This window comes from Grampus griseus, assembly GCF_964374135.1.
Source record: "Grampus griseus genome assembly, chromosome: 14".
NCBI classification, from domain to species: domain Eukaryota; kingdom Metazoa; phylum Chordata; class Mammalia; order Artiodactyla; family Delphinidae; genus Grampus; species Grampus griseus.
The window spans coordinates 87,560,680-87,585,046 of record NC_139008.1 but is presented as its reverse complement, the minus strand read 5'-3'; the positions used below and the strand labels follow the sequence as shown (position 1 = coordinate 87,585,046).

The 24,367-nt window shown below is 63.3% G+C and overlaps 1 protein-coding gene across 1 annotated transcript; it reads right to left on the bottom strand.

Moving 5' to 3' along the window:
- Nucleotides 1-630: 630 nt before the first annotated feature.
- Nucleotides 631-13,754, bottom strand: SLCO4A1 (solute carrier organic anion transporter family member 4A1; the record flags this gene model as incomplete). The annotated part of the gene is made up of 11 exons (XM_082671585.1): nt 631-1,755; nt 3,691-3,839; nt 4,226-4,290; nt 4,537-4,709; nt 4,816-4,981; nt 5,908-6,103; nt 7,400-7,554; nt 10,376-10,487; nt 10,889-11,010; nt 12,020-12,110; nt 13,025-13,754. The coding sequence occupies 11 exons, from the start codon at nt 13,752-13,754 to the stop codon at nt 1,591-1,593; spliced, it is 2,124 nt and encodes a 707-aa protein (XP_082527711.1). The 3' UTR covers nt 631-1,590.
- Nucleotides 13,755-24,367: the final 10,613 nt, after the last annotated feature.

Here is a 24,367-nt window from a genome sequence, read left to right as displayed (position 1 = left end):
GATGAGGCCCCAGACGGAGGAGCCACCTTCTGATAGCAGCCACGAGCCAGATCCCTTCTCTTGTGCTTCTTCCAAGAAGCGTCGCTGAGAACCGCCATCGCTATCCTCTGGCCCTCAGGAGAGGAAGCAGACAGGGTCGCGGCCCAGCCTGGTCATGGCTCTGCCTCATTTGGACATTTAGGGAAAGAGTAACCCAGTGCCGTCTCTCACCTGCGTGCGTACACGTGTTCACGCACATGTGTGCTGACCGCAGCGCTGGCCACCCTGACCGAATCCCAGCACGCCATGACAGTGGCGGGAAGTGGGACACTGGCTGAGGACCCAGCCCCCCCCACGAACCTGGGTGCTGGGCCCTGAAGGGAGGAGACTCTTGGGTCACAGCTGCGGAGGGGTCATTTCGAGGGGTGCGGGGACACCCACCGGGGGAACCCAGCCAAGCGAGTGCTCACCCCGGGCAGCCCACGGCGAAACAAACTCACGAAAGCCCACTTGGAGGATTTGCAAAACTGCTGAACTTTGCAGATTTGTAGAAATAAAACACACGGGGCAGGAATATATGCTTTAAATATTAAAATATATTTACATACCCACAGTTTTAACTGAGATCACCCACAATAGACATTCCACGCAAGTCCCGACGCCCTCCGGGTAGAATTCACAAGTGCTTAGCACACCGTCAGGTAAAAAACAAATTCTATAAATAGGTGTTTATGCAAAATACGCATCCATAAATACATCCTTATGCAAGTCGCTCCCGTCCTGCTGCAGCGCTGTGGCCCCAAGGACAGGAGGTGACGGCAGGTTCAGAACACACGCAGGAGAGGGGTCCACGTGGATGTGCCCCGGGGATGGCAGCCCGCCGGCTGCTCTGCATCAGGAGAAACACAGGAAGTCAGGGCCAGGCCGCGCACGGGATGGTGTGGACCCGCGCAGAAGCACCGCCAGCTCCGGCTCACCCACGGGGGTGGGTGCTTTGTCCCTTCCACGGAGCAGCTCCAACAGCGCCAGCATCACCGGCCTTAACGTCTCCAGAGAGAAGAGAGCTTGTAAACCGCCGGGCAGCCACCAGCTCCACATCCGTCATTCAAAGGAGAGATCAAGGGATGCCAGAAGTGTCTCCCCGAAGTCCACAGGTGGTTTCGCACTTTTCGTAACTACTGACGGAGTTACGTAGGTATCGCACACGTTGCTCTGGAAGCACAGCTGTCCGTGTTTCCGAGGGACCCTGAGGCCCCAGGGGATGCTATTTGGCTAAGTCCGTGGGAGAGGGCCAGAGTGTGAGCGGACCAGAGGGAGGCAGCCCCGCATCCGGCCGGGAAGTGGGCCGCTCCGTCCGAGCCAAGAGCCGGTCACCCCACTCTCTCTGGCGAGGTCTGAGGGGCTGGGGCAGGGGCGTCCGTTTGGACGTCTTGCGTTCGTTCTCCTCGGTGCCTTTGAGGCTCAGTCCCCCCAGACCCAGTGGCAGAGTTTTGCAGGGTCCTCAGTGCCGGGGATCAATCAGGGAGGGGTCACCCCTTCCGGGGAGAAACTAGATAGTGTTCCTAGGAGGTGTCGCGGCAGGCCCGTGCCCCCGGGCAGGCGGGTGGGCTGTCAGATGTCGCTCTGGATCTGGAGGGCTGAGGGGGCTTCCTGAAGGTCTGTGGGGTTGTCGGAGGCTGAGGACTGGCTGGGCAGAGAAGCCTCCAGGCCGTCCGAAGATCCCGACAGGGGCTTGTACAGGAAGCAGGCAGTGGTGAAGAAGACGAAGCCCAGGACCTGGGGAGAAGGGAGCCGCTGGGCTTCTCCTGGGCCACCCGCCCAGCCCCGGCCTTCTCACGAGGTCCCGGGGCACCAACCCTGCTCTGGCCAGAGGGTCCACCCGTTCTGCATAGCCAGTCCCTAGCCTGGACCCCAATATTGTTAGGGGGGAATGAAGAGTATGATTTGACTTAATACAGAAGCACTGGATGAAGTGGAGGTGCTTGTCGTGGGCTGAACAGGGTCCCCGCAAAAGATGTGTCCAAGTCCCGACCCCCGGAACCTGTGAATGGGACCTTGATTTGGAAATAGGGTCTTTGTAGATGTAATTAAGTGAGGGATCTTGAGATCACTCTGGGTTAGGGTGGACTCCAGATCCAGTGACGGGTGTCCAAACAGAGAAAGGGGAGGAAGGTTTAACACAGTGACACACCGGGAGCAGCCCCGTGATGACAGAGGCAGAGACAGGGTGAGGAGTGTACAAGCCCAGGAGCCCCAAGGATGGAGGAGCCGCCAGGAGCCGGGAGGGGCACGGGACAGAGTCCCCTCAGAGCCCCCGGGGGGACAGGCACTGCAGACACCTTGATTTTGGACGTCTGGCTTCAAGAACGAGAAAAAAGGAATTTGTTTGAGCCACCCGGTGTGGGGTCTTTCGTCACGGCCACCCCAGAACCTAAGTCAGAGGCAGCCAGCTTCGGCGGTCACTCCACCACAGCCACCACCTTGAGCTCCCTGGGAATCACGCGCAGCCTGGAAGATGACAGTGTGGGCGCGTGTGCTAGCCTCTGTACACGGGTGTGTGCGTTCAGCGTGTGAACCCTGGGTTTCCTGGAGCACCGCCCAGGCAGATGGGCCTGAAGCCACAGGAACGAGAGGCTGCTTCCACTCTGTGGCCCCGTGAGCGAGCGGGATAGCACTTCGGGGGTGCACCCGGCTGCCCCCACCCCCGCTAAAATTAGCACTGACTCTGGGAGCCAATCCTACCCCTGTGCCGAGGCCGCGGGGGGACTATCTGGGCAGACAGCCGTCCCGGGGTCCAGCCTGCTGCTCTGGCCGAGGGACCCTACAACACAGGGAAAAAGAAGAGCAAGGGCCGGCTCCCTGCGCGGGGCGCGTCTATTTGAACTGACCCGTTTGTCCAGAGCCGCGCAAATCCCTTCTCACACTTGGCTATTTTTAAGCTAATCTTCGGGGAGATAAACCCAAGGGTGGCTGAGAATCCTCTGTCTCTGAGGCCCCTCCCGAAAAGGCTCTGCCAGTGGGACGTTCCCGAGTCCACCCTCCACCCAAAGAAATCCAAGACATTCTTATATACCAGCCCTAGGATTTCATTTTCTTTGGGAGGTTGTGTGCCTTTTCCTCCAACGGGGGAAACTCAAAATATAAATACTGTGCTTCACCCCATGTAGCACACGCCAAGAGACACAGCAGGAAGTTTCCATTAACAGCTTGACAGCAGAGGGTCAGGCTAAGAAGCAGGACATAACTCAAGACCCACTAAGGATGGAGAAGGAGAAGCGCTGCTTGTGGACCCAGCCAGGCGACCCGGCCCAGAGCAAGCAGGCCTGCCCGGGCTCTTGCAGGGGGAGCAGTTTTGATTTCTCCAAAGCCTTAGCTGACCAGAGCCCAGGGGCAAACCACCAAGCCGGGATGGTGAGGGCCCTGGAGGGCAGGGGGTCTGGAGAGTGAGCCCCTGTGACCTGGGCCTGCTGTCCCACTTTTCCCGCCACTGGCATCACGGCATCACGATCCCCAACAACAACAGCTCAAAAGGGGGAAGGATCCCACTTCTGGAAGCCAGGCTGCAGGATGATGCCCGGGGCTCCAGTGGGAAGACCCCAGTGGCATGCCCAGGTGCCCGAGCTAGTTGGAAAAGGCTCTCGGCCCTTTGGAGCAGACTCTGGGACTCTCTCCCGCCGCCAGCGCACCGGGGGGCGAGGCCAGCCCACTCACCTTGTACGCCAGCCCTGCGATAAGCAGGTACTGGCTCATGGCCGAGTTCTGGTACACGAAGCAGGAGCCCTGCTGGCCGCACTGCGTCTGCCAGAGCAGGCATGCCTTGTCGATCACCCAGCCGAAGGCGATGGGGCCCGGGATGCCCCCTGCGGAGAGAGGCACATTCAGTACCCGGACAGCCCACGGGGGCGTCCAGAGACCCAGACCAGGCGGGCTCTAAGGAACATGGCTTCGGCCACTGGTGTTCACAGCGGGTGCAAAGGGGGCTTAATGGTCCTTTCTCTGGGGGCTTGCCTCCATGCCGGGAGAGTCCCCACGGTCTTCGACTCTGGTGGAGCCCGTGTGTTAATGAGGAAATGGGTCCCTCTGGGCAAAAACATGGCCACGGGTCCCTCTAGCGGACGGTTAGGGAATGGAGCCCTTCCCCTGGGCGGGCACAGCCTCGTGCGGGGACGCACCCCAGCCCGGCGCGTGCCCTTGTGCGGTGAATGCACACCACAGCTACGCCCGGCTCCCTCCCACAGCACAATACCTAGAGTTCTAACCACGATCCACTGGATTCCTAGCGCAAAGGATCGCTGCTGGTCACAGACACACCTGCAACGGAAAACCGGCGCGTCAACGCCCGGGAGGCGTGGCCAAGTCACACCCCACGCCAGTGGCCGCGTCCTGGCCGAGCCCCGGGCCGCATCCCCAGGTGGCAAGCACCTCACAGAGGCAGTTAGCGCTCTCCTACCACAGCTTTCCGGGGGGCCCGGCACGTACCCCGCGGGGGTCTGCAGAGCTCCGCCTTAGCTGCAAAGGGAAGGCTCTGGGCCAGAGGGAACCCAGGCCCGGGCTTACCGTAACGTTGCCGTTAGTGCAGGGATGCTGCTGAGGAAGGTAAAGATAATTACAACGAATATGAAAAGCAGAAGGAGGGGTTTTCTTTGACAAGTTGAAGTGCATTTCCCTGCGGTAGCATGGCCAAAACCAGAGGAAAAATTCTGAGGGACACAGCTACAGTCTCGGTACACCTGGGGAGCGCAACGACAGCGCTGATTACAGGAGGAAGGGGCGGAGGCCGCCCCGCCCCGCGTCCGGGCGCCACCGACCGCCTGGGCAGCAGCCACGCACACTCACCTTCTGGCCACCGGGGCCAGGCGAGGCCGCCTCCGGGCACCCCGCGTGGCAGGGCGAGTAGTACATGAGGCCGTCGGGGCCACACACGGGGCTGTAGTGCTCTGGCTGGCAGCCGCAGGCGGCGTTGCAGGCATCTGTCAGCCCCAGGTGGCCTTCAGGCAGGAGGCTGCGGGTGGGAGAGAGCGACAGTGGGGCGCAGGCCAGCGTGGGGTCTGGTGCCTGAGGGCCCATGTCTGCAGGTTTCCAAACTCGCTGGGTTTGTTCCACCCGAGGACCGGGGCTTCCTGCATCGCCTTGGCTCCTAGAATCGCTGGATGTGCTCAGAGCGGAGCAAACCAGCCCTGCGCGGCGCACTCCCTACCTGGCTTGGTTCTGGGTAGGCAGTGCGTTCACAGGGCTCGAAGTGCAAAAACTGCTTGAGTGCCAGGTGCAAAGCGTCCCCGTGGCCCCGGTCCCAGCTCTACAGCGCAGGCGTGGACGTTCCACAGATCGCTCACCTGCGCCCTCACAGACACGCACGCTCCCTCTGCGCTCAGATGGAGCACACTGTACGCATCGTTTCGTCCTGCTCCTTCCTTCCCGCTCAGCACTATCTGGGAGGCGCCCAAGGGCTAGACTCCTCCCTCTGCCGTGGTCCCAAGCCCTCCACCCTGCACCAACTCTTGCCTAGTTTGGCTGTAACGGTACGATGGCATCCTTGCCCTCGGCACTCACACTGCCGTCTCTACGGGGAATTCCCGGCCAGCAATCGCTCACCTGCCTCTACGTCAGGTATTCCCAAATCACCCCCAGCGGGCTGTTCCCCTCACGTTCCCAACGCAGCGACGCACGGGAGCCCCACTTTCCAAGACAACTCGTAGAGAGGAGGTGGGGCTGGGACTGTCCCGTTTTACAGACAGAGGACTGGGGCTCAGGTGCCGCGTGTGAGTGACTGGCCATCGGTCCCCGCTGAGGACACCATCCTTACCGTTACGACCATCTCCGATGACCTCACCTCAAGTGCCCGACACGCCCCGTCCTCCCCAGGGACCACCGGTGCCCCCAACAGGTGTGCAGAGGTCTCCCCTCGCCCAGGGGCCACCTGGCCCTTACCTCCCGTTGTAGCTGGTGGTCACGCCCGCCATGGGCACGTTGGGGCAGTGCATGAAGAAGACGAGGAAGGCCAGCATGCTGGTCAGGCTGCAGAGCAGGCAGAACCGGATGATGCCCGAGCCTCGGAGCTTGCACCTGCTCACAAAGAAGCCGCCCAGGAACGTGCCTCCGCCGCCCGCCGGCACCACCAGGTACCCTGTGGGGGGGGAGGGGCTCGGTGAGTCCCGGAGCCACGGGGGGTGGGGCCAGCAACCCCCTGGGCCTGGTCTCCGCTTTAGCGATGGGAGACAGAAGCCCACAGCCATGGCCCCAATCTGCGTGGCGGCACCGGGCTCTGCTCTCGATGTGAGGACCCGGACCGGTGCTCACAGGGGGCCTCGGAGCCTGGGGAGGCCACCCGGCCAGCTGCTCAGAGGCCCAGGGGTGCAGGGGCAGAGCAGGAGAGGGAGGAGGAGAGGTCCCTGGGCCCTGCCCCTCCCACTGGCGAGACCCAAGGACAATCGCGCTCCCCTGGCCCACACGGCCTCTGCAGAGTCTGACCACAAGGGGGTGTTTGGAGAAGCTGGTGGCCGCCCTTTGGTAGCAAGTTGGGCTTCATCAGCATGTGGCTTCCAGGCCTGCCCTGGGATGGGGTGCAGATGGGAGGGGGGGCTCTCCAAGGGCGGAGGAGATCTCAAAGACCCTGGGTGCGGTGAGCCCGTCTCCCCAGATGGAGACCGGCTCTGGGGGCAGAGGGGGGGACCCAGAGGACACAGCTGTCCCAGGAGGGCTGTCGGCCGCTGTGGGGCAGGGAAGCAGCTGGCGGGGGTGGGGCTCTTGCAGGTGGGGTCACAGCCAAGAGGCCAGCAAGGAGGGGAGTCTGGGGCACTAGTCACCGGGGAGCCCCAGTCTGACACCGTCCTCCCTGGGGGGAGGCGCTCGGCCAGCATCGACCCACATACACCTCCTGCCTGGCAGGTTCTCGATGAGGCTGTGGCTGCCCCCCCTGCCCAGCGCTACCCGTGGACAGGGCCAGAAGGGGGGGGTCTGAGGGGGACTCTCACTCTGGCCACTGAACGCCTCCGGTTAGGCAGGCCCAGGGCTCCAGCCTCAGGGAGACCCCAGGACACCCACTGCCTGGCTCACGGGGACCGCCAGGCCCGAGGGAGCGTGGTGGGACCTGCCACCCAAACCCTCTCCGCCACAAGCCAGGATGACGCATAAGGCCCAGGCTCTGGGTGGCAAGGGGGGCGGCAGAGAGAACAGGTCAGCAGGCCGTGTTTAGCACTTCCCAAACTGTCCTGCCCATTGCGGCGGCAGCCTTTGTAAGTGTGATTAGAGCTGCTGTGTAAGAGCCCAGACACCTGCTCCGGGGCCCCTGCCTGGGGGGACCACACGCCCAGGATGTGCGCCCCGTCTTTCTAGAAGAGACCTTCAAAGGCCCCTCAGTCTCTAAGAACCAGTGAAAAAACGGAGGACCCCCACCACCACAAGATTCAGGGAGCATTCTCACCAAACAAGGTGGCAGCTTCCGAGGCACTGAGGCTGAACTGGGACTCGAGGAACTTGGGGCCAAACGTGGACATGCCAGCGATGAGCGTGGCCTCTGTGGCCCCGGCCAGGCAGAGCAGGATGAACGTGGGGTTCTTCAGGAGGAGCCAGATGGAGCTGGATGTGGGCGGGGAATGGAGACCAGAGAGAAGAGACAGAGGGTCAGAGTGGGCCAGAGCCCTGGCCCTTCCCAACTGAGCACAAAGAGCCTGGTTCTGAGAGGGCAGTGGAGTGGGGTGTGGGAGAGCCAGGGGGCACCCCACATTTACTCCAGAGAAACCGAGAGTGGGTGTGGGGCTGGGCTGGGGCAGGGGGAGAGCTGGCACCAGGATCCAGAGCCTGTGGCTTGTTGTGAAAGCCGCTGTCACAGAGGTCGGCTGCAGTGGGGAAAGAGACCCTGAGTGACTGTGACACTGTTGAATCTGCCCCAGGGGCAGCCGGGAGAACCAGCAGAGGGGCCTGAGCCAGGAGCCGGAGGCTGCGGGGGAGGCGGCTGTCACCAAGTCCAGGACTGGGTGCCCCCCAGGAGAGGGGAACGGGGCCTGAGGGGTGGGACCACTTCTCAGTCGCCAGCTGGTGAAAAGGAGGGACAGAAATCCCTGAGGGCTTGGGCCGAGAGGCCCCTCCAGGGAGACCCTGTGTGGGCTTGGCTGTCTCTCCGACTTCTCTTGGTGTGCACCTGGGGGGCAGTGGCCGGTGTAGTGATGCCAGGGGCCTGAGAACTGGGCCTTGGGCCTGGCCTGAGAGTTCCCCCTTGAACCCAGTGCACACGGCTCTGCACCCCGCCTGCCTTTCCCGGGCCCGGCCCCTCTCAGCCACCGGATGGCAGGTCCAGGACTCATGAGTGATGTGGGCTGGGGACAATTTCCCCTGGAGCCCTGGGTCCATCTCGGCGGCTCCGACAAGGCTGCCTTCGCTCACATTCTCCGTGTCTGCAGCTACGGCCTCCACCCAGAGAACCAGCCCCCACCGACCCTACGGGTCATCTTCCACCGGGAGGGAGACCCCCACCTGGCCAGCCGTCAATGCCGACACCTCCCTGTGCGCGTCAGAGCAGCACAGACACCCTGACACTCCGGTGGTCTTCGTTTTGAGGACACAGGCCAGCAGTAAACCGGATCCTGCCACGGAGCATGCAGGGTGGCCAGTTAACCTTCGTGCCCTGGGAGGGAACTGACGCTAAGGAAGTCGCCCCCCACCCCCGGCCCCTGCGGCTTCTCAGGGTAACTGCAGAGTGGCCTCCTTCCCCGTCCTGCTTCAAACAGGGACCCAATTCCTTCAAAACTGACTTTCAAACTCAAGGACTTGAAAAGGTTTCTTTCTGGTCAACAGCCCAAGTCCCACATCCATGAAGGAAACAAGATGCGGAGGAAACGCCATCCTGGTGGGGCTCTCTGGGAGCAGAGTGCGTGCGTGTGTGCACGTGTGTGCGCGTGCGTGTGTGCACGTGCGTGTGTGTGTGTGTGTGTTGAGGGGAAGCCCAAGTGCAGCCAGTCCCTTCCCGGTCCTGCCCAGACTTGCCCAGGCTTCGGGGAGGCTCGCCTGGGCTCAGGGGCAGGTGACTCTCCCCAGAAGTATGTGAACTTCCTTATTTCTTAATCTCAGCCTGCAGATTGCTTGGCTGCAACTCCCATGTTGAATTTGCTCAGAGAACTAGTCATGACCTTGACAGAGGGCCCATGTTCCGGTAGTTATTTCACTATCAGCAACCGGTTTGGGGAACCAAGCCTGGGCATAAACCTCCTTATCTCGGGCTTCCCCCCGGGTCCACTGGGGACCAAGCTGTTGACTCCGTCGGTGCCAGTGCTCCCAGGTGGCCCTGCCCCCGCTGCACGGGGCGAGCCTGCCTTGCCTGGGCGACCCCGCCGCCCCGGCCACCGTGGCCCTGGGCCAGCTCTGCCGGCCTTGGTGACAGCCTCCTGAGTGGGCGGCTCTCCTGGGGGGTCTAACCAGGCAACGGGTAGCCAGGGGGGTTCCCTGACCCCACGTCACCCCCCCGTGTTGAAGACAGACGGCGGGGGCTCATTCCCGCCACTAACAGCCTCCACCTGCCACGTAGACACTCACGGGCTCAGGAAGTTGCGGGGCAGGTGGGCGTTCAGTGAGGCCGAGGACTCGGGCAGGGGACCCTCCGAGGGCCGCCTCCCCCTGGCCAGGAGAGCCCCCCATGGAATGCCCTGATGAGGGGCACCGGCCGGCCAGGAGGCCCCAGCCGCACGCTGTCCCTCTGAGGCCCCAGCAGCCCAGGCTCTGTTTGTCCCAACGGTGTGTGAAGACAGCACAGTAAGACCAGGTCACGTACTAGATAAACGAGAGGTCACTGCCCGAGAGGAGGGGCGGCCGCAGGGCGGCAAGGACGGGCAGCCGGACGGTCCCCTCCTTGGAGCCCGGTGGGCACGTGCAGGTGACTCCCAGTGAAACGGTCAGAGAACGGGGTGCAGGGGTGACTCCTGGGGAATGATCTTGGGGCGGGGTGGTCAGTTGCTTTCCTGGGGACTGTGGACAAGCTGGCTGTGGGCAACTCGCTGAGCATCAGGGATTCACTCCGTGACCGTGAGGCATCAGGAAGAGCCCCCAGAGCCTGCCGTGCGGCAGCGCAGATGGGTCCCTGCGTGCGTGTCCCTGGGTCCCCCACAGGCCCGGGAAGTGAGGGGTGGGCACCATGAGGCTGAGGCCCCGGGCCTTCCGTCGCACCAGGCCCTCGGTTCCCCCAAGCCAGGAGGCTCTGTCCGCTCCCCCTTAATCCCTTAGCCCAAGTGTTGGGGCCAAGCCCTGAAGACGGTTGGGTCAGAAGGAGGTTTAGGGGCTGTGGGCTCCCCATGTGGCCCTGGAGGGGTCACAGGACTCTCCTAGCTTAGGGTCAAGACCTAGCATGTGTAGGACCCTAAAGGGTCTTCAGGACACACAGACACAGACAAGAGGCCCCCCAGGTCCTTACAGAGGCAGGTCTCTAATGGTCTTCCCGAAGTCGGGGTTGCTGGTCACCCTGTGGCTGCTGTCCTTTAACTGGTGTGTGTCAGATGCTCTCATGACCATGTAGCGCTGGGAGCCTGGAAGGATGTGAACATCTGTGAGGGGCAGAGACCAAAGGCCCCGATGCCCCTCCTCCTGGGTGTGGGACCAGCCAGTGGACGAGGGCGCCCAGACAGACGGCCCGTACAGATGCACCACGGTGACGGGTGGCAGGGATGGCGAGGTGGGAGAGAGCCAACGGGCCCAACCTGGGACCAGAGGGAGACGGGAGGTATTGAAAGGGGCGCCCATCGCCCGGTGAAACAAGCCTCTTCCGTGGTCCCCGAGCGGGCAGAGGCCGCAGGGCTGGAGGGAGCACACCGGCCGGGCCGCCCTGCCGGATGGCAGCCCCCCCCCAGAGGACGACGATCCCGGCCCCACCGCTCCTGGCAGGCAGCAGGAGCAGGGCATGGGGTGTCCTTCTGCGGGACGCACCTACCTGGCAGCTGCCGCGGGTAGCCAAGGATGGGCACAGCGATGAGGAAGGCGGCCACTCCAGTGCCCAGGAAGCCCACCCACCAGGCGCCGACCCACAGCGGGCTCTCGGTGGTCAGCTCCGTCCTGCGGGAAGAGGCACGTGGGGACAGCGTTGTGCTCACAGCATCTAGGGCACGCACGCCGGGCATCCTGCTTGCCGGTCGGTGAGAGGCGGAGACCAAAGGCTCTGCGTGAGGCCCCCGTCCTGATGCCCCACCACCCCCAGTCTGGGACCAGCAGTGGACGGAGGGCATCGGGACGGACACGGGGTGGAAATGCACCAGGGGACCCTGCCCAGGCCCACTCCTTCCTCTGGGACCTGCGAGGCTGCCTCCCGACGAGGCCATGGGGGCTGGGGGCCCAGGAGGGGCAGGACAGAGGGTGGGTGGCTGGTGCCCTGGCCTCGTGAAGCTCAGGGGGCTTGCCTGCGACCCCCGCCTGCACACAAGTGCACCTTTAAATTCAAAGGTACGTGGGAAAGAACCCTGGGCTGGACAGCCAGGTGGACAAGAGACAAGGGGCTGGCAGAGGCCAGCCGGCTGCCCCTGAGTTGTGCTCTGGGGAAGAAACTGGCGACTGAGCCAGTGCTGTGCTTTCCTGAGTTCTGTGAGCCATTCTAGCAAATTCCTAGAAGGCGGGGTCCTAGAACCCTCCGCTTTGCAGCCAGGTTGGACGGAAGCGTGGGTAACTGGGAGCCACCACTGCAGTTGGCGTCTGAAGTGTGGGTGCTCTCGCTTACCTGTGGGGTCTGAGCTGACTCCAGAAGTCAGTGTCAGATTGAGGTGAACTGGGGACACCCAGCTGGTGTCCAGAGAATTGTTTGGTGTAGACCCCCCCCCCCAAAAAAAGAACCTCCCGGTGGCAGCAGGAAATCCCCTCTTGGTTCTGCAAAGGGCATTGGAGCAATGGTGGCCTGGTCCCTTCCAGCTTCGGGAGGCCGTCCATCCATGCAGTCCCCTCCCTCAGGCCATGCTCTCCAAGCTGCCCAGACTCCCAGGTCCACCAGAGCAAGGTCGGCCTGGACCTACCCCACCCGGGCCGCGTCCTCCTGCCCCAAGAGTGGGCGTCTTCTCTGTGGGCCCAGGTCACTCACCGCTGGCCTATTTCAGTGTAAATATTCAGCAGGGCACCTCCGACCAGGTAGCCGGCTGCGGGGCCGAGGATGGCCGCGGTGTAGAAGATGGCTGGAAGGGAAGCAGAGCTGTCGGGGACCTGCTGCGCCCTCTGCGCCACCCCTCCGGCCCCGCTTGCATTTCTGCACCTCCACCCCATCCCCAGGCATGAACTCCTTGAAACTGGGGTTTTCGTTGCACAGTCTCCACTGTGTCTGATATCGGCTGGCATCAGTCTTTCAAGGTGTTTTAAAATTATTTCCCTCAAAGCCCCTATAGACACCATTTGGACTCTTTCCCCCTCAGAAGAGCAAAGATCCTAAGACTCATTTTGCAGGATGAGGGCGGCACCCATGCAGCGCTGCAGGCTCACCCGGGTCCCAAATGCCCCCGGAACGGCAGCCGCTACGTGACACGGATGAGCAGAGTCCAAGGTGGACGTAACGGAGCAGAACAGCGGGCAAATCTGGCCGGGCCGGGGCGTCGGCCGCGGGCTCTCCACTGACCCCGACCCCTTCCCTGGGAGAGCTGACCTCACAGGAGGGATTTGGAGAAGCGGCTGGCCTGAGGCTGAGAACGCGGAAATCTCACCCCAGATAAACGAGAGGGTCTCGGGGGGCAGCTCGGGGCTCGAGCCCAACCCCCGAGGGCGGCGTGGCAGCACCCAGTTCTGCAGCCCAGCCACCAGCCGAGCCCGGCTCGCGGGATCTTAGTTCCCTGACCAGGGATCGAACCTGGGCCCCCTGCGGTGGGGGCCACCGGACCACGAGTGTCCGCGCTCCAGACCCTGTGGGATGTGCCAGGGGTCGGGCTGAGGCTGGCGAGCACCACCTCCATCACCTGAGGTGTCACCTCGCCTAGGAGCACCTGGGGCCATTTGGGGCCGCGTGTGGCCAACAGGGACACGCATGTAGGGGGCTTGGACGGGGCAGGGCTCTGAGTAGATGGCCGGCTGGCGTCACCACCATCACACCCGTCCCACTCACCGATGTAGACAGGCGAGTAGCTGGACTTGACATTCTCGTCCAGGTAGGTGACGCCCAGCGTGTAGAGCGGGGTGGCGCCCACGCCGTGTAGGAACTGGCCCAGCATGAAGACCAGCTGGTAGCTGGACAGGCCAGAGGCGTGGCCCCCGCAGGTTGCGCTGCGGTTGGCCCGGCACGTTCCGACGGCCTCGTCCACCTGCACCTCGTAGGGGCCGGTGGTGAAGTGGGGCAGCGAGAAGACCAGTGAGCCAGCCCCCATGACCAGCACGCCCCAGCCCAGCCAGCGGGGCTTGTGGCCGCGGCCCCCGAAGTAGCCCACGAAGGTGAGGCAGAGACAGGCGGCCACGTCGTAGGCGCTGGCGATGAGGCCGCTGTGGTAGCTGTGCAGGTCGTAGCGCCGCTCGATGGAGGTGATGACGGTGTTGATGAAGCCGTTCACGGTCATGCCCTGCAGGAAGGAGGCCGCGCACAGGAATAGCAGGAAACCCCGGGGTGTGTTGAAGGCTTGCAGGCACGTGGGCGCGAAGGCCCGCCAGCCGCAGGCCTCGTCCGGCCGCCCCGTCGCCACGTAGCGCACCTCCCGGGCCACCTGGGGCCCGTGCTTCTCGGGCTGCGGCGGGCACAGCGGCTGGCTCAGGGGTGAGCCGAGGGACGCCCGCCTGCTGGGGGGCGTGCAGTCACACTCGCTGTTGGTGGCCAACGGGGGGCCGGGGAAGACCAGCTGCGGCATCTCCGAGGGCGTGACAGCGACGGCAGCGGGAGTGGATGCGGAATTCCAGCGGCGGTCCGATCTGCGGGAAGAATCCATCTCCAGGAGAACCCTCCCCCGGCCTGTCCCCGGGGGCACCGACGGCTCTGCCTGTCCGCTACCCAGCCTAGTGAGGGCAGCCCCCAGCCTGAATGAGGCCACAGAGCTGAGAGTGGAGCTGAGACACAGAAGGACTGAATCAGACGCCACGTGAGCCCCTGGTCCACCCCGACCCGCACCTTCCCCACGGTCTTGGCTCGCCGGCCTGAGCTGTGCGCTCCGCCAGGGGCAGCTGACCGCGCCCGCCCTCAACTCCACGCCCGGCCTCCATCTTCCCTGAACTCACACCCGGCCGGCCTTGTGCTCTTTAGCATGAAAGGGAAATCCAACTTAGTCCAGCGTGTGGAGAGTGTGGGAAGTGAGGAAGGGGGTACAGGCAGGCCCACCCGGGCCGCCGGCACGGCACCTGGCGGGAGGGTGGGCTGGCGCTGGGCCTCGCCCGTGGCTGGTCTCTCGAGATGCTGAAACCGCTGCAGGTCGCAGCCCCGCAGACAGGTTCAAGGGACACTGTGCCAGCGCTCCATCTTTCTGCAAACTCCCAGCCCGGCCTGTTCCCGTTGCCCTATCTGGGCCCTCACTTTGACTCCCAGCCCACGGACCAAAAGGAGCTCAGTCGGGCCTGAGAAATGGCTGCATCTCGAGGCTCCCGGGGCTCCCAAACACCCCCAACACCCCCAAGCTTTGAGAAAAGGCGGGACCTATTGCCAGGTAAACAGATCTTTCTGGACCCCCCAGGTGGCAACAACCACTCTGCATCTTAAGAGGAAAAACGCTGACTTTCCCGACAGAAGTAAGCCGGTCGGCACAGGTACAGTCGCTGTGACAGGAAACACCTGACCCTGGTTGTACCCACAGCCCCGGGGGCCCCGTGCGAGGGTCTTCTGCCGAACTCAACACACTTCCATCGGGTTACCTCTCGCTCTGGGCTGAACCGTGTCCCCTGGAATGGGAGTGATTTGGAGGGGGCGCCTCTAAGGAGGTGACAGGTAAAATGAGGTCACGGGGGCGGGCCTGGTCCACTGCGGCTACTGTCCTTTAAAGGAAGGACTCTGGACCCAGACAGGCACACAGGGAGAACCCACTGTCGGCCACTCAGGGCCCGAGGCGGCCCCAGACCCCCCACCGCGCACGGGTGTCAGTGATGTCGGGAGAGGCCGCTGCCCAGAGGGCTGCCGCTGCCCCCAGACTTGTCTCAGATTAGGCTTGGTGGACCGAGTCCTTCAGGCAGCTAGTCACAGAGCACCACTCTGCTGGGCCCCGAGCCGGGGACGTGGAGGGGCAGAACGGTGGTCCCCACCCCCGGCCCGAAAAGATACATCCTCCCGACCTTGAGCATGACCTTATTTGGAAAAAGTGTCTTTGCACATGTGATCGGTGACTTGAGATGAGGTCCTCCTGGCTTGGGGAGGGCCCCAAATCCAGCGACAGTGTCCTTATTAGAGAAGCCACGTGACGGCGGAAGCAGAAACTACAGTGATGAGGCCACAAGCCAAGGACGCCTGGGGGAAGCTGGAAGAGGTGGGAAGGACCCTCCCCCGGAGCCTCCAGAGGGAGGGCAGCCCTGCCCCCACCCTGACTTCTGACTCTTGGCCTCCAGAACTGGGTGGGGAAGAGAGTTCTGTTCTTTTAAGCCCCCAGTTTTTGGTCCTTCGTTGCAGGATGCTCACGCAGCCCCCAGGAGGCCCGGCTTCCAGGAGACCACAGGCCTGGAGGGAGGTGGAGTCTAACAGACACTCAGAACAGGACGTGAGCCCAGTGGTGAGTGCAGAGGGCGGTACCACTGAGAGTCCTGGGCGGCGGGGCGGGAGGGGGCATGGGGTGCCTCTGGGGGAGGTGCACCTGGCAGGGGCCCAGCTGGCAGAGGGCAGAGAGGACTTTTCCGCCATGCTGGCCACGGGCAGGTCCTTCAGCCCTTGCGACGACAGGCTTTCGGCTGCTGTGGGCTGTCTCGTTTGTTCGCTTGCTTTGTTTTGTTTTGTTTTTTGTTGTTTGGCCAAGCCACGTGGCATGAGGGATCTTAGTTCCCGACCAAGGATCGAACCTGTGCCCCCTGCAAGGGAAGCTCAGAGTCCTAACCACTGGGCCTCCAGGTTAGGACTGTTTTTAAACAAAAGATTGGCTTTACCTTGTGTTACCCTTGCCAACTGGGAAGCGGTCCAGGGTGAGGGGAGTGGGCCGTGGTGGGACCACACCCGGGTCTGGGAGGCAGTTTTGCGTGTGGGGGGGTCTGGGAGCTCCGCCTCTCCTGATCCCCTCGCACCCTGTGCGTTGAGGCTGGGACGCCAGGTGTTTCTGCCAGACCTCTGCCTCTCCTCCGCTGCGCCGCCTTAGCTAATTTTAGCCTCACCCCGGCCTCCTCTCCTGCCTTCCCTGGGGCCAGGCCGTGGGCACAAATGCCATAAGACAACGCAGCATCCCGGAGTCTGAGCTCCACGCACAGCCCATCGTACAGGAAAGGGAAGTGGGCCCAGAGGAGTCAGGAGTTTCCCCAAGGCCACACAGCCATCCAGGGCCAGTTAGGACGAGACCACGTGGTCCGGCTTCAGAGCCCACGAGCGTGTTGGCTGTCCTCGCCAACGTTTCACTCAAAGAACCACGACCAACTGTGTGGCATTGACACACGGGGCCAAGTCTTTGCTCTGGAAACTGGCACTGCCAGGCGATCGGCAGCCAGATGTCGAGGCCTCCCGCCTGAGTCATTCCCCAGGGCCCGCGACCACGCCCAGGGCTGTATGTATAGAGCCACCACCTCCTCCGTGCACCCTGGTGCGCCAGGCTCGGTCACGCGGACGAGGAGGGTGCCCACGGAAGGAGCAAAGTTCACGCCGCGTGAAGGACCGTCAAGCCTCCAGGAGGGACAGAAAGCCACGCACCTGCTCCCAAAGCAGGCACTGTAGGCACCTGGGCCGCCGTGGAACAGAGCAGACGGTGACAGGCGTGAGCCCCGAGACAGCACAGTGCTGCTTCCCACCAGCCCCGCGGCTCAGACGGGCTCCCGAAACAGAAACGCGGAAAAAGCTCGACCTCGCCCAGAGGCGGCCGCGTGTTCGTGCTGTGGGGATGCATTCCTCCGCCATGTGCACGCACACACACCCATCTGTGCACACACCTTCCACATGGAAACACGTGAACGCATGCACATAACCAGCAGGGCCCTGGACCCCTTCCCAGCTGGGGTGGCCCCAAAGGGAAGGCATCCAAGCGGGCCGAGGGGCAGCGGCTGCTCTGAGAGGTCGCTCCAGCGGCCTGTGGGGATGGATGGTCAGTGCTGGGCCGGGGAATTGTTATTGGTGGGTGGGCCTTCCTAGGAGGGATCTGCAGAAGCGCCTCCCCCCAGCTCTGGGCTTGTTTAACCATCCCGCCCATCCCCCGCAAGGAGAAATGCAGGGGCCGGGACGGGAAGGATCGGACCCCAGCAGGGCTAAGGGGGCGGCCAGATCGCTGAGCTAGCGCAACTAGGGATGGTCATGAAGAAATAGAGTCCTTCCTATTTGAAAATAAAACCCTCAACAAGACTCTAGTCCCACTGGTGTGTGGCCCAAACAGCTCCACGTCAGCGTAAAGTTTACCTGAGCTAAGAGCTCTGATCTCTGACGTAAACACATAAAGTCAACCTGCAGTCCCGCACATCACTTGCTTGTTGATTCAGACTGAAAATCCCATCTCAGACACCAGCCAGGCGACCGGCGTGGTCACCACCCGCACGGGATGAGAAGCAGATGGCGCCGCTCGGGTGGGCAGCCCCGGGCTCTCCTCCCTGGGTCCATCAAGAGCGGCTGTGATGGCCAGGACACAGCAGCCTGAGTGCAGACTGCACGCCCCCGCCCACCTTCGAGGCAGCGCGAGGACAGCGTCGACCCAATCTCTCACTAAGCCCAGATTCTGCTCCACCTGCTGTGTTCCAGCCGGAAGGCGTTCACCCTTACAGCAGCGTCTTGATCAGAAAGGAGGCTGGGCCCTCCCATGACGCAGGCGCTGAGGTGTGAGGTGTGGTGGGGGTGGGGGGGAAGGCGGACAGAAACACCTGCGACGTGGGGCCAGTGTGTCTGGAATGTCCCCTCCGTCGGCAGGCAGCGCCGGATCCTGGGTCCGGGCTGTGTGACACCTGGAATCTCACAGCCACGAGGACGGTCACACGTTCTCGGGTCTTCAGGGGGAGATTCCCGAGTTTGTACCCAGATCTCATGCGGCTGTGCCCGGGCGACACTTGCTGGGCGTGTACGGTGTCAGGAGACAGCTCCAGAAATGGACACGGACAGTCATGTTGACGCCTGCCCCGGACTTAAAGGACACTTTGCTGTGTGTGCAGCTCGAGGACTGAATCTCACGGCAAAGGTCTGCTGCATAAACGGGCCTGCAGGAGCTGCCAGCTCCGGCACGAGGGCATCTCAGCCGCCGCGGCCGAGTCCAGGACGCAGACTCAGACGTGGAGTGGGTGGGCACGGCCAGCTGCTCTGTCTTGGTCTCCCGGTCATCAGCACCCTCACGACAACACTGCTGGGGCCTGGGGGTGCAACCCAGGCCACTCGGGGTGATATCTTTCCTGGACATGCTTCTGAGAGGGCCAGAGTTGACTCCCCGCAGGGCTCAGCCAGGAGAAGGTGACTTCATGGCTGGTGACTCCCTGCAGGTGGCCAACCCCCATTAAGGCCAGGCTGGTGGCCCCGAGGCCATTGCCTTTTGTTCCTCTGTCTCAGGTCCCTGTGGTCAAGCTGGTGGGAGGGTGACAGGGGCTGCAGAGTCCAGTGGCAGCACCACTTAGATGCCAGCTGGCTCCCCCAAGGAGTGGACACCACAGCTGGGCTTGGGGTGGAAGTCAGGCCTCCCCACCAACTCCCCCTCTGGGCACTGAGAGTGCGCACATGGCCTACGGTCCCCTCTGGGCACTGTGAGTGTGTGCACGTGGCCTACGGTTTCTCTCCGCTTGGAAATCGTTTTAGCAAAAAAGCGTATCTGCTTCCCACCTGCTGCTGAGGCCTGATGCAAGACGTGGTGCCTCTTCCGGGACCTGAATTCTCGGCCTGGCTGGTGGCTGAGCGGGGCCCTGGTGGCTGCAGCCAAGCTGGGTGGGGACTGCACCCCAGGAAGGACGGGCCAGCTCCCGCCAGCACCCCAGGCCCAGCGCACAGGTCTCCTCACCTGAGAGACCCCAATGCCATCTAAATCCCAGCCTCTCCTCCCTCCCCTCTGCAGAGCCCATGCCTCAGAGTCTGGTGCCCGGTCCATGATCTCAGAGCCAAGAGCAGAATGATTATAGCTTCTACCTGTCGGTCTGGTGGGTCCCAGGGCGCCCAGACGTTGCGCAAACATTCCAGGTGCGGCTGTGAGGGCGGTTCTGGAAGGTTCTGGAATCAATTAGCATTTGAATCGGTATATTTAGAGCCCGTGGGCCTCATCCAATCAGCTGAAGGGCTGAATAGAACGGAAAGGCTGAGCCCTGAGCTGCCCTGCAGGGCTGCCTTTGAACTGGGACCGGCTTTGTCCTGCCTTCACTCACATGGAAACATCATTGCTCTCTCTGGGTCTTGAGGCTGCCGGCTTTCAGACGGCAGCCACGACATCACCTCTGCCGGGCCTGCAGCCTGCCGACCACGTATCTTACAAAGTCACGTGGGCTGAGCTCCTAGAATTAGTCTCTTTCTATAGCGACCTATCTGCTACTGGCTGGGCTTCTCCGGAGACCCCTGACTCATGCAGCAGGTAGTCCTGTGCCAACACCTGCTTGTGCGAGGCCTTTGCCGGGCGGCGGGTTTGGGGACCGCGGGACACCGTCCTGCCAACAGGAGCTCACAGCTGCCACACCCAAGGCTGTCCCGAGCCAGCGGCAAACTGTCCCGGCTGCAAATCCAAACAGCACGGGCTGCGGAGAGCCGGTGGCAGCAAGACACACACAGCCTGGAGCCGACAAAGGCCGGGGAGCCGGGCTGCAGGGCAGGGCGCCTGACAGCACGCCGCCACCATCACATCGACGCCCGTCCCACGGCCCAGCTCAGCTGAGCCCCCTCCTGCGCACGGCACACCCGTGAAATCCCCCACCACGGGCGCACCCACGCTAGGGATGTGACTTCCACCCCCCGAGCCGGGCACCCTCCCCCGGGCCCCGTGCTGGACCGCCGCCCTAGGACAAAGTCTCCGGGGTGCTCCAGCCATGTGACCCCCAAACTGGGGCAGCAGGGCGCTGGCGGCCCTGGAGCACCCGCTCAGCCCTCAGGCAGGCCTCCCTGCTGTTCTGCTGCCAGCATTCTCATGGAAAGACGTCTGAGGCCGGGAGCAGCTCTGATGAAGCCTTTGACAGCTCTCCTGGCCTTGGAGAGCCCCTCCTTGTACAGAGAAGGGACTGTCCTCCTCGCAGGAGGCACGCAGCTCTCCCCAGGGAGCCCCCTCTCAAGGGGGAATCTTGTCCCACCCTCCCGGGCTGTCCCCAGCCAGGCGGCAGCAGGTCGGCAGCAGGTGGAGGGACCGTGGGAGTATGCCCCACTGCCGGAGGCCTCCCTCCCCTGCCCCTGGGGAGAGTCAGAGCCTGCGGGATTAGGCAGGCTGATTGGCAGGGGGGTAACGTGTACCCTGGGGCCTCAGGCCAGCAGCTCTGCACCCGGGGCTTCAGCTGGGTGAGTGAGGGTGTGTACGCGTGTGCACACGTGTGAGCGTACTTTTGTGTGTGTGCACGGCTATCTTAGAAGGAAACCACAGGCTTCTTCGGACTCCCAAGCTGGCCTGGCCCATCAGCTGAGCCCAGAGGCGTCTGTGCCGAGGAACTCCCGGCCCCTCCCCCACGTTGCCTCCCCCCCCCCACTCCGCACAGCCTCACAAGCGCCCCCCCCCCGACAGCTGTATGGTAGCAGGTCAGGGGCCCCCACTTGGATGGCTCGCTGTAGCTCCACCTGTGAGAGCTGAGATGCTGGCGTCAGTCACTACCTGCTGGCTCTCCAAGTCGAGTTGCTCGGAATTGGGCACGCAGACGGGACCGGATGCCAGCCCAAGACCTCGTTCACACGGCCCTCATCCTGACCTCCAGGCTCCCAGCCACCTCACCACAGCGGCGGGGAAGGGCGTGGCTGGGATCTGCCCAGCACCTGCTGCAGGGACTACACCCGAGGAACCATGGATTAGGTCATAGCCACCCGGGACGGAAGCAGCCCCGTGAAGAATTTCCAGACGATATCTGCCAGCCCTGCCCGGCAGGACGGGTTCTGCTGATTCAGGGCAGTCAGGGGTGCGTGGGTCCGACCAAGAGGGCTCTCCCTTCCCTCCCTCCAGCAGCACGTGGGAAAGCTGGGCTGTGGAGGCCCAGAGGCATCCCGCCTGCATCCCACAGGCCTGGACTGTCCTGGCCAAATGCTCTTGTCCCCTTAGGTGCCGCCCATCTTTCGGTGGCAGCAAAAGACACCCTGCTCTGTGTCAGGCCTGGCCCTCCTGGGCCTCCTTCTCCCCCAGGAACAGAGCTGTAAAACGTCTGGAATCACACAAATGTGGTTCAAACCTCTCCACCACGTTCTGCCTGTGTGACTTTGGACAAGTGCCTCGGTTTACTCATCTGTGGAATGGGAGCGATAGTAGCTCCCTCGTGGGTGGTGGTAAGGATCCGATGAGACGACGCTCAAAGCACGCAACACAGGGCCTGAGCATCCTAAGTGACCAACAAAGACGCCTGTGGTCATTATGATTGCTGTTGGTGTTAGAGTCACCCTCCAACCCGGCTAAAACCAAGTGCTTTCTCTCCTCTGACATCCATCTGCCCCAGGCTGCACAGAGGAAACCTCACGGCACCGCCATGCTCACGGCTCACCGCCCCACCAGCCCCTGGGAGCCAGTTTCTGATTAGACAGAGGAAACCCAAGTTCCCCAAAGCGCCGCGAAAAGCGGCCACTAGGAAGCTGGTTCCTTCACTGTGGAAAACTACTGCAGCTCCTGGTGGCTCCAGACAGAAACAGGCCCATCACCAAGTCTGACCTTGGCAGCAGGAGCCTCCAGGCACTCACATGGGGGATGGGGCCCGGACCCCACTGCCTGATGGGCTCCTCCCCACAGGCTTCCACACCGCCCAGGCTGGAAATCTCAGCATCTGCCTAGGTTTTCCCGTCCAGAGCCAAGCGTGCCCACTGGGTGCAGAGGGTGGGCCCCTCGTTTCCATCCTCCCTCAGCCTCCGCCTGCGCCCAGGGGCGCCCGGTCTTCCAGTGCCGGCTCTCTACCGGACGCGGGGACCTCGCGTAGTGGGGCGGGGACAGGGGTGTGGCCCGTATCGCCCAGGCTGGGACCAGTCCCTCGCGCCCACCCAGTAGCTCGGCCCCCGGGGCCGGCTCCGCCCGCGCTCCCCTCCCCGAGGTGCCTGGAGCGCGGCTGGCGCGAACAAAGCCCTGCCGCCCGCGAGAAACTTCAGTTCGAGACGATTTCCTCCTTGACTCAGCGGCAGCGGCATCCGCCGCAGGTGTGGGCCCCGCCGCAAGCCTGCAGCTCCGGGAGGCTCATCTGTCCCTGGTGCGACTCTCGTGGCCTGCGCCCGCGTGCGCGCCCGGCCACCTGCCCCGGCCGCTAGCCCTGGCCGCTCCCCCCATCCCCGCCTGACCCCAACCACCATCCATCCCCTCCCCCTCGGCCTGCCTCCTCGGAAGCTCCCCGCCTGGGGAGCGGGCAGCTAGAAGGGGCGCATTGTGCAGCCGATTCCCTGGAGGCAGGCGGGATGTGGGGTGCTGGTCCGCGCTCGGTCCCGCCTTCCCGGCCGCGGAGGGGCTTGGGGCGCACTGCCGGCGCCCCGAGTCCCGCCCCGCGCGGCCTCCCCGATCCCCTGGTCCCCGCCCAACGTCTGAGGGCACCTGCCGCGCTCCTGACATCAGCAGGTCTGGGCCCAGCGCACCTGGGCGGCGCGCCCACGAAGGTGGCCTGACCCTCCGCGGCCCACGCTGCCCCGAGCACTCACCGTCCAGAGGACCCAGCCGCCGCGCTGCGAACCAAGCTCTGGCTGCCGCTCAGCGCCCACTCCAGCTTCATTCATCCTCTCCCGGGCCCGCCCCGCCGCGGGGAGGAGGCTGCCCGGCCTCACCTACTGCGGCCAATGGCTGTGCCGAGCGGTCTGGGGCCGCGCCCCCCCCGGGCCCGCCCACTGAGAGGTGACAGAGGCCTGAGTGCGCGGCTGGGGAGGGAGCTGGCGAGGGGCGGGGCCCGGGGCTGGAGCAGGGAGGAGGGGGCGCGAGACCCGACGGGGCGAATGGAGGAGGGGCGGGGGCTGGGACGCCCCTCCATCCCCCAGGTCGCCGCCGCACGGGCGCCGGCGCGCGCGTTCGCTGACTAATCCCTCCCAACCCCAAGAGACCCCGATCTCCGAGGTACAGGCTGGGAAACCGAGAGCCGAGCGGTGAAGTGTGTTCCCCAGGCCGCGCGACTACTCAGTTTCGAACTGACTCGGAATTGAAGCAGGGCGTGTAGGGCCGAGACCTTTGGGAGAGGACGTGGGAGGGAGGCAGTTTCCCGCACTACCCCTTCGGCAAGGCCACCTGTGGCCAGGTGGGGGCCGGGGCAGAGGCGCAGGAGTGGTCTAGACCCAGGTCCGGGCTGGGACGCCCACCTGGGAGCAGCCCCTGTGGTGGGCCCCCGGCGCCCGTGGGAGTTGGGAATGCGGCTTTGGGGACGTGCCCTGGGCGCATGGCGAGGCCAGCACCTTCCCCTGGGGAATCAATCCACTGTTTTCCGTCTGTTGCCTTTTCAGTAAAACGATCCTCTTTTGACGTCAGCGCTGATGTCAGGAGAAGGGGAGGCACCAGACACACTGCCCTCAACAGGGGGGCCTGTTTGAATCCTCCCAATATTCCTGCTGTGTGACCTTGAACACAGTGCTTAATTCCTCTGAGCCTCAGTTTCCTCATCGGTGAAAGAGGAGTGACGATGGGGCTTCCTTAAAGGGCTGTGGAAAACACTGAGTGAAATAAAACAGGGCCAGAGGTTGGCCCATGTAAGGGCTCCTAAGAGTTGCCAGGAAGTGACATATTAATAGCCGATCACAGTCACACTCCACAATGTTTCCTTTAAATCAATTTATTTTAAAAAGAAGCCTACAAAGGTCAACCGTGTGTGTGTGTGTGTGTGTGTGTGTGTGTGTGTGTGTGTGTGTGTGTGTATTTGAATCCTGAGATAAGTTGGGTAAGGGAGCAATGACCAGTGTGACCTTAGCCTGGTAAAGCCCGTGGAACCGCAAAGGAGATGCAAGAGGCTGGCCTCTTCCTGTGCTGGGGTGGGGAGTCAGAACTAGAGAAGGAGGCGCTGGGGCTTATGGGAGACTGTCCCGCTCACAGTTAATTGTGAGATGCTCTTCCTCAGTGCTGGGCTTTTGCCACTCACATCTGGTGCTGGGAGTCCCTCGTGATGTCTGCAGGGCTCCCGGCCGCCTCCACGCCTCCACTCCTGGAAGCTGGGGCGATGTCCAGTTACTCCTAGAAGACTGGTCTCCGCTCCTGGCACTGCCCTTTAAGAGTAAAAAACCAGCAACTGTTGTTCCTGGATGGAGAAGTTCCCTCCAAGAGGATGAGGGACTGCGGGGGAGTCG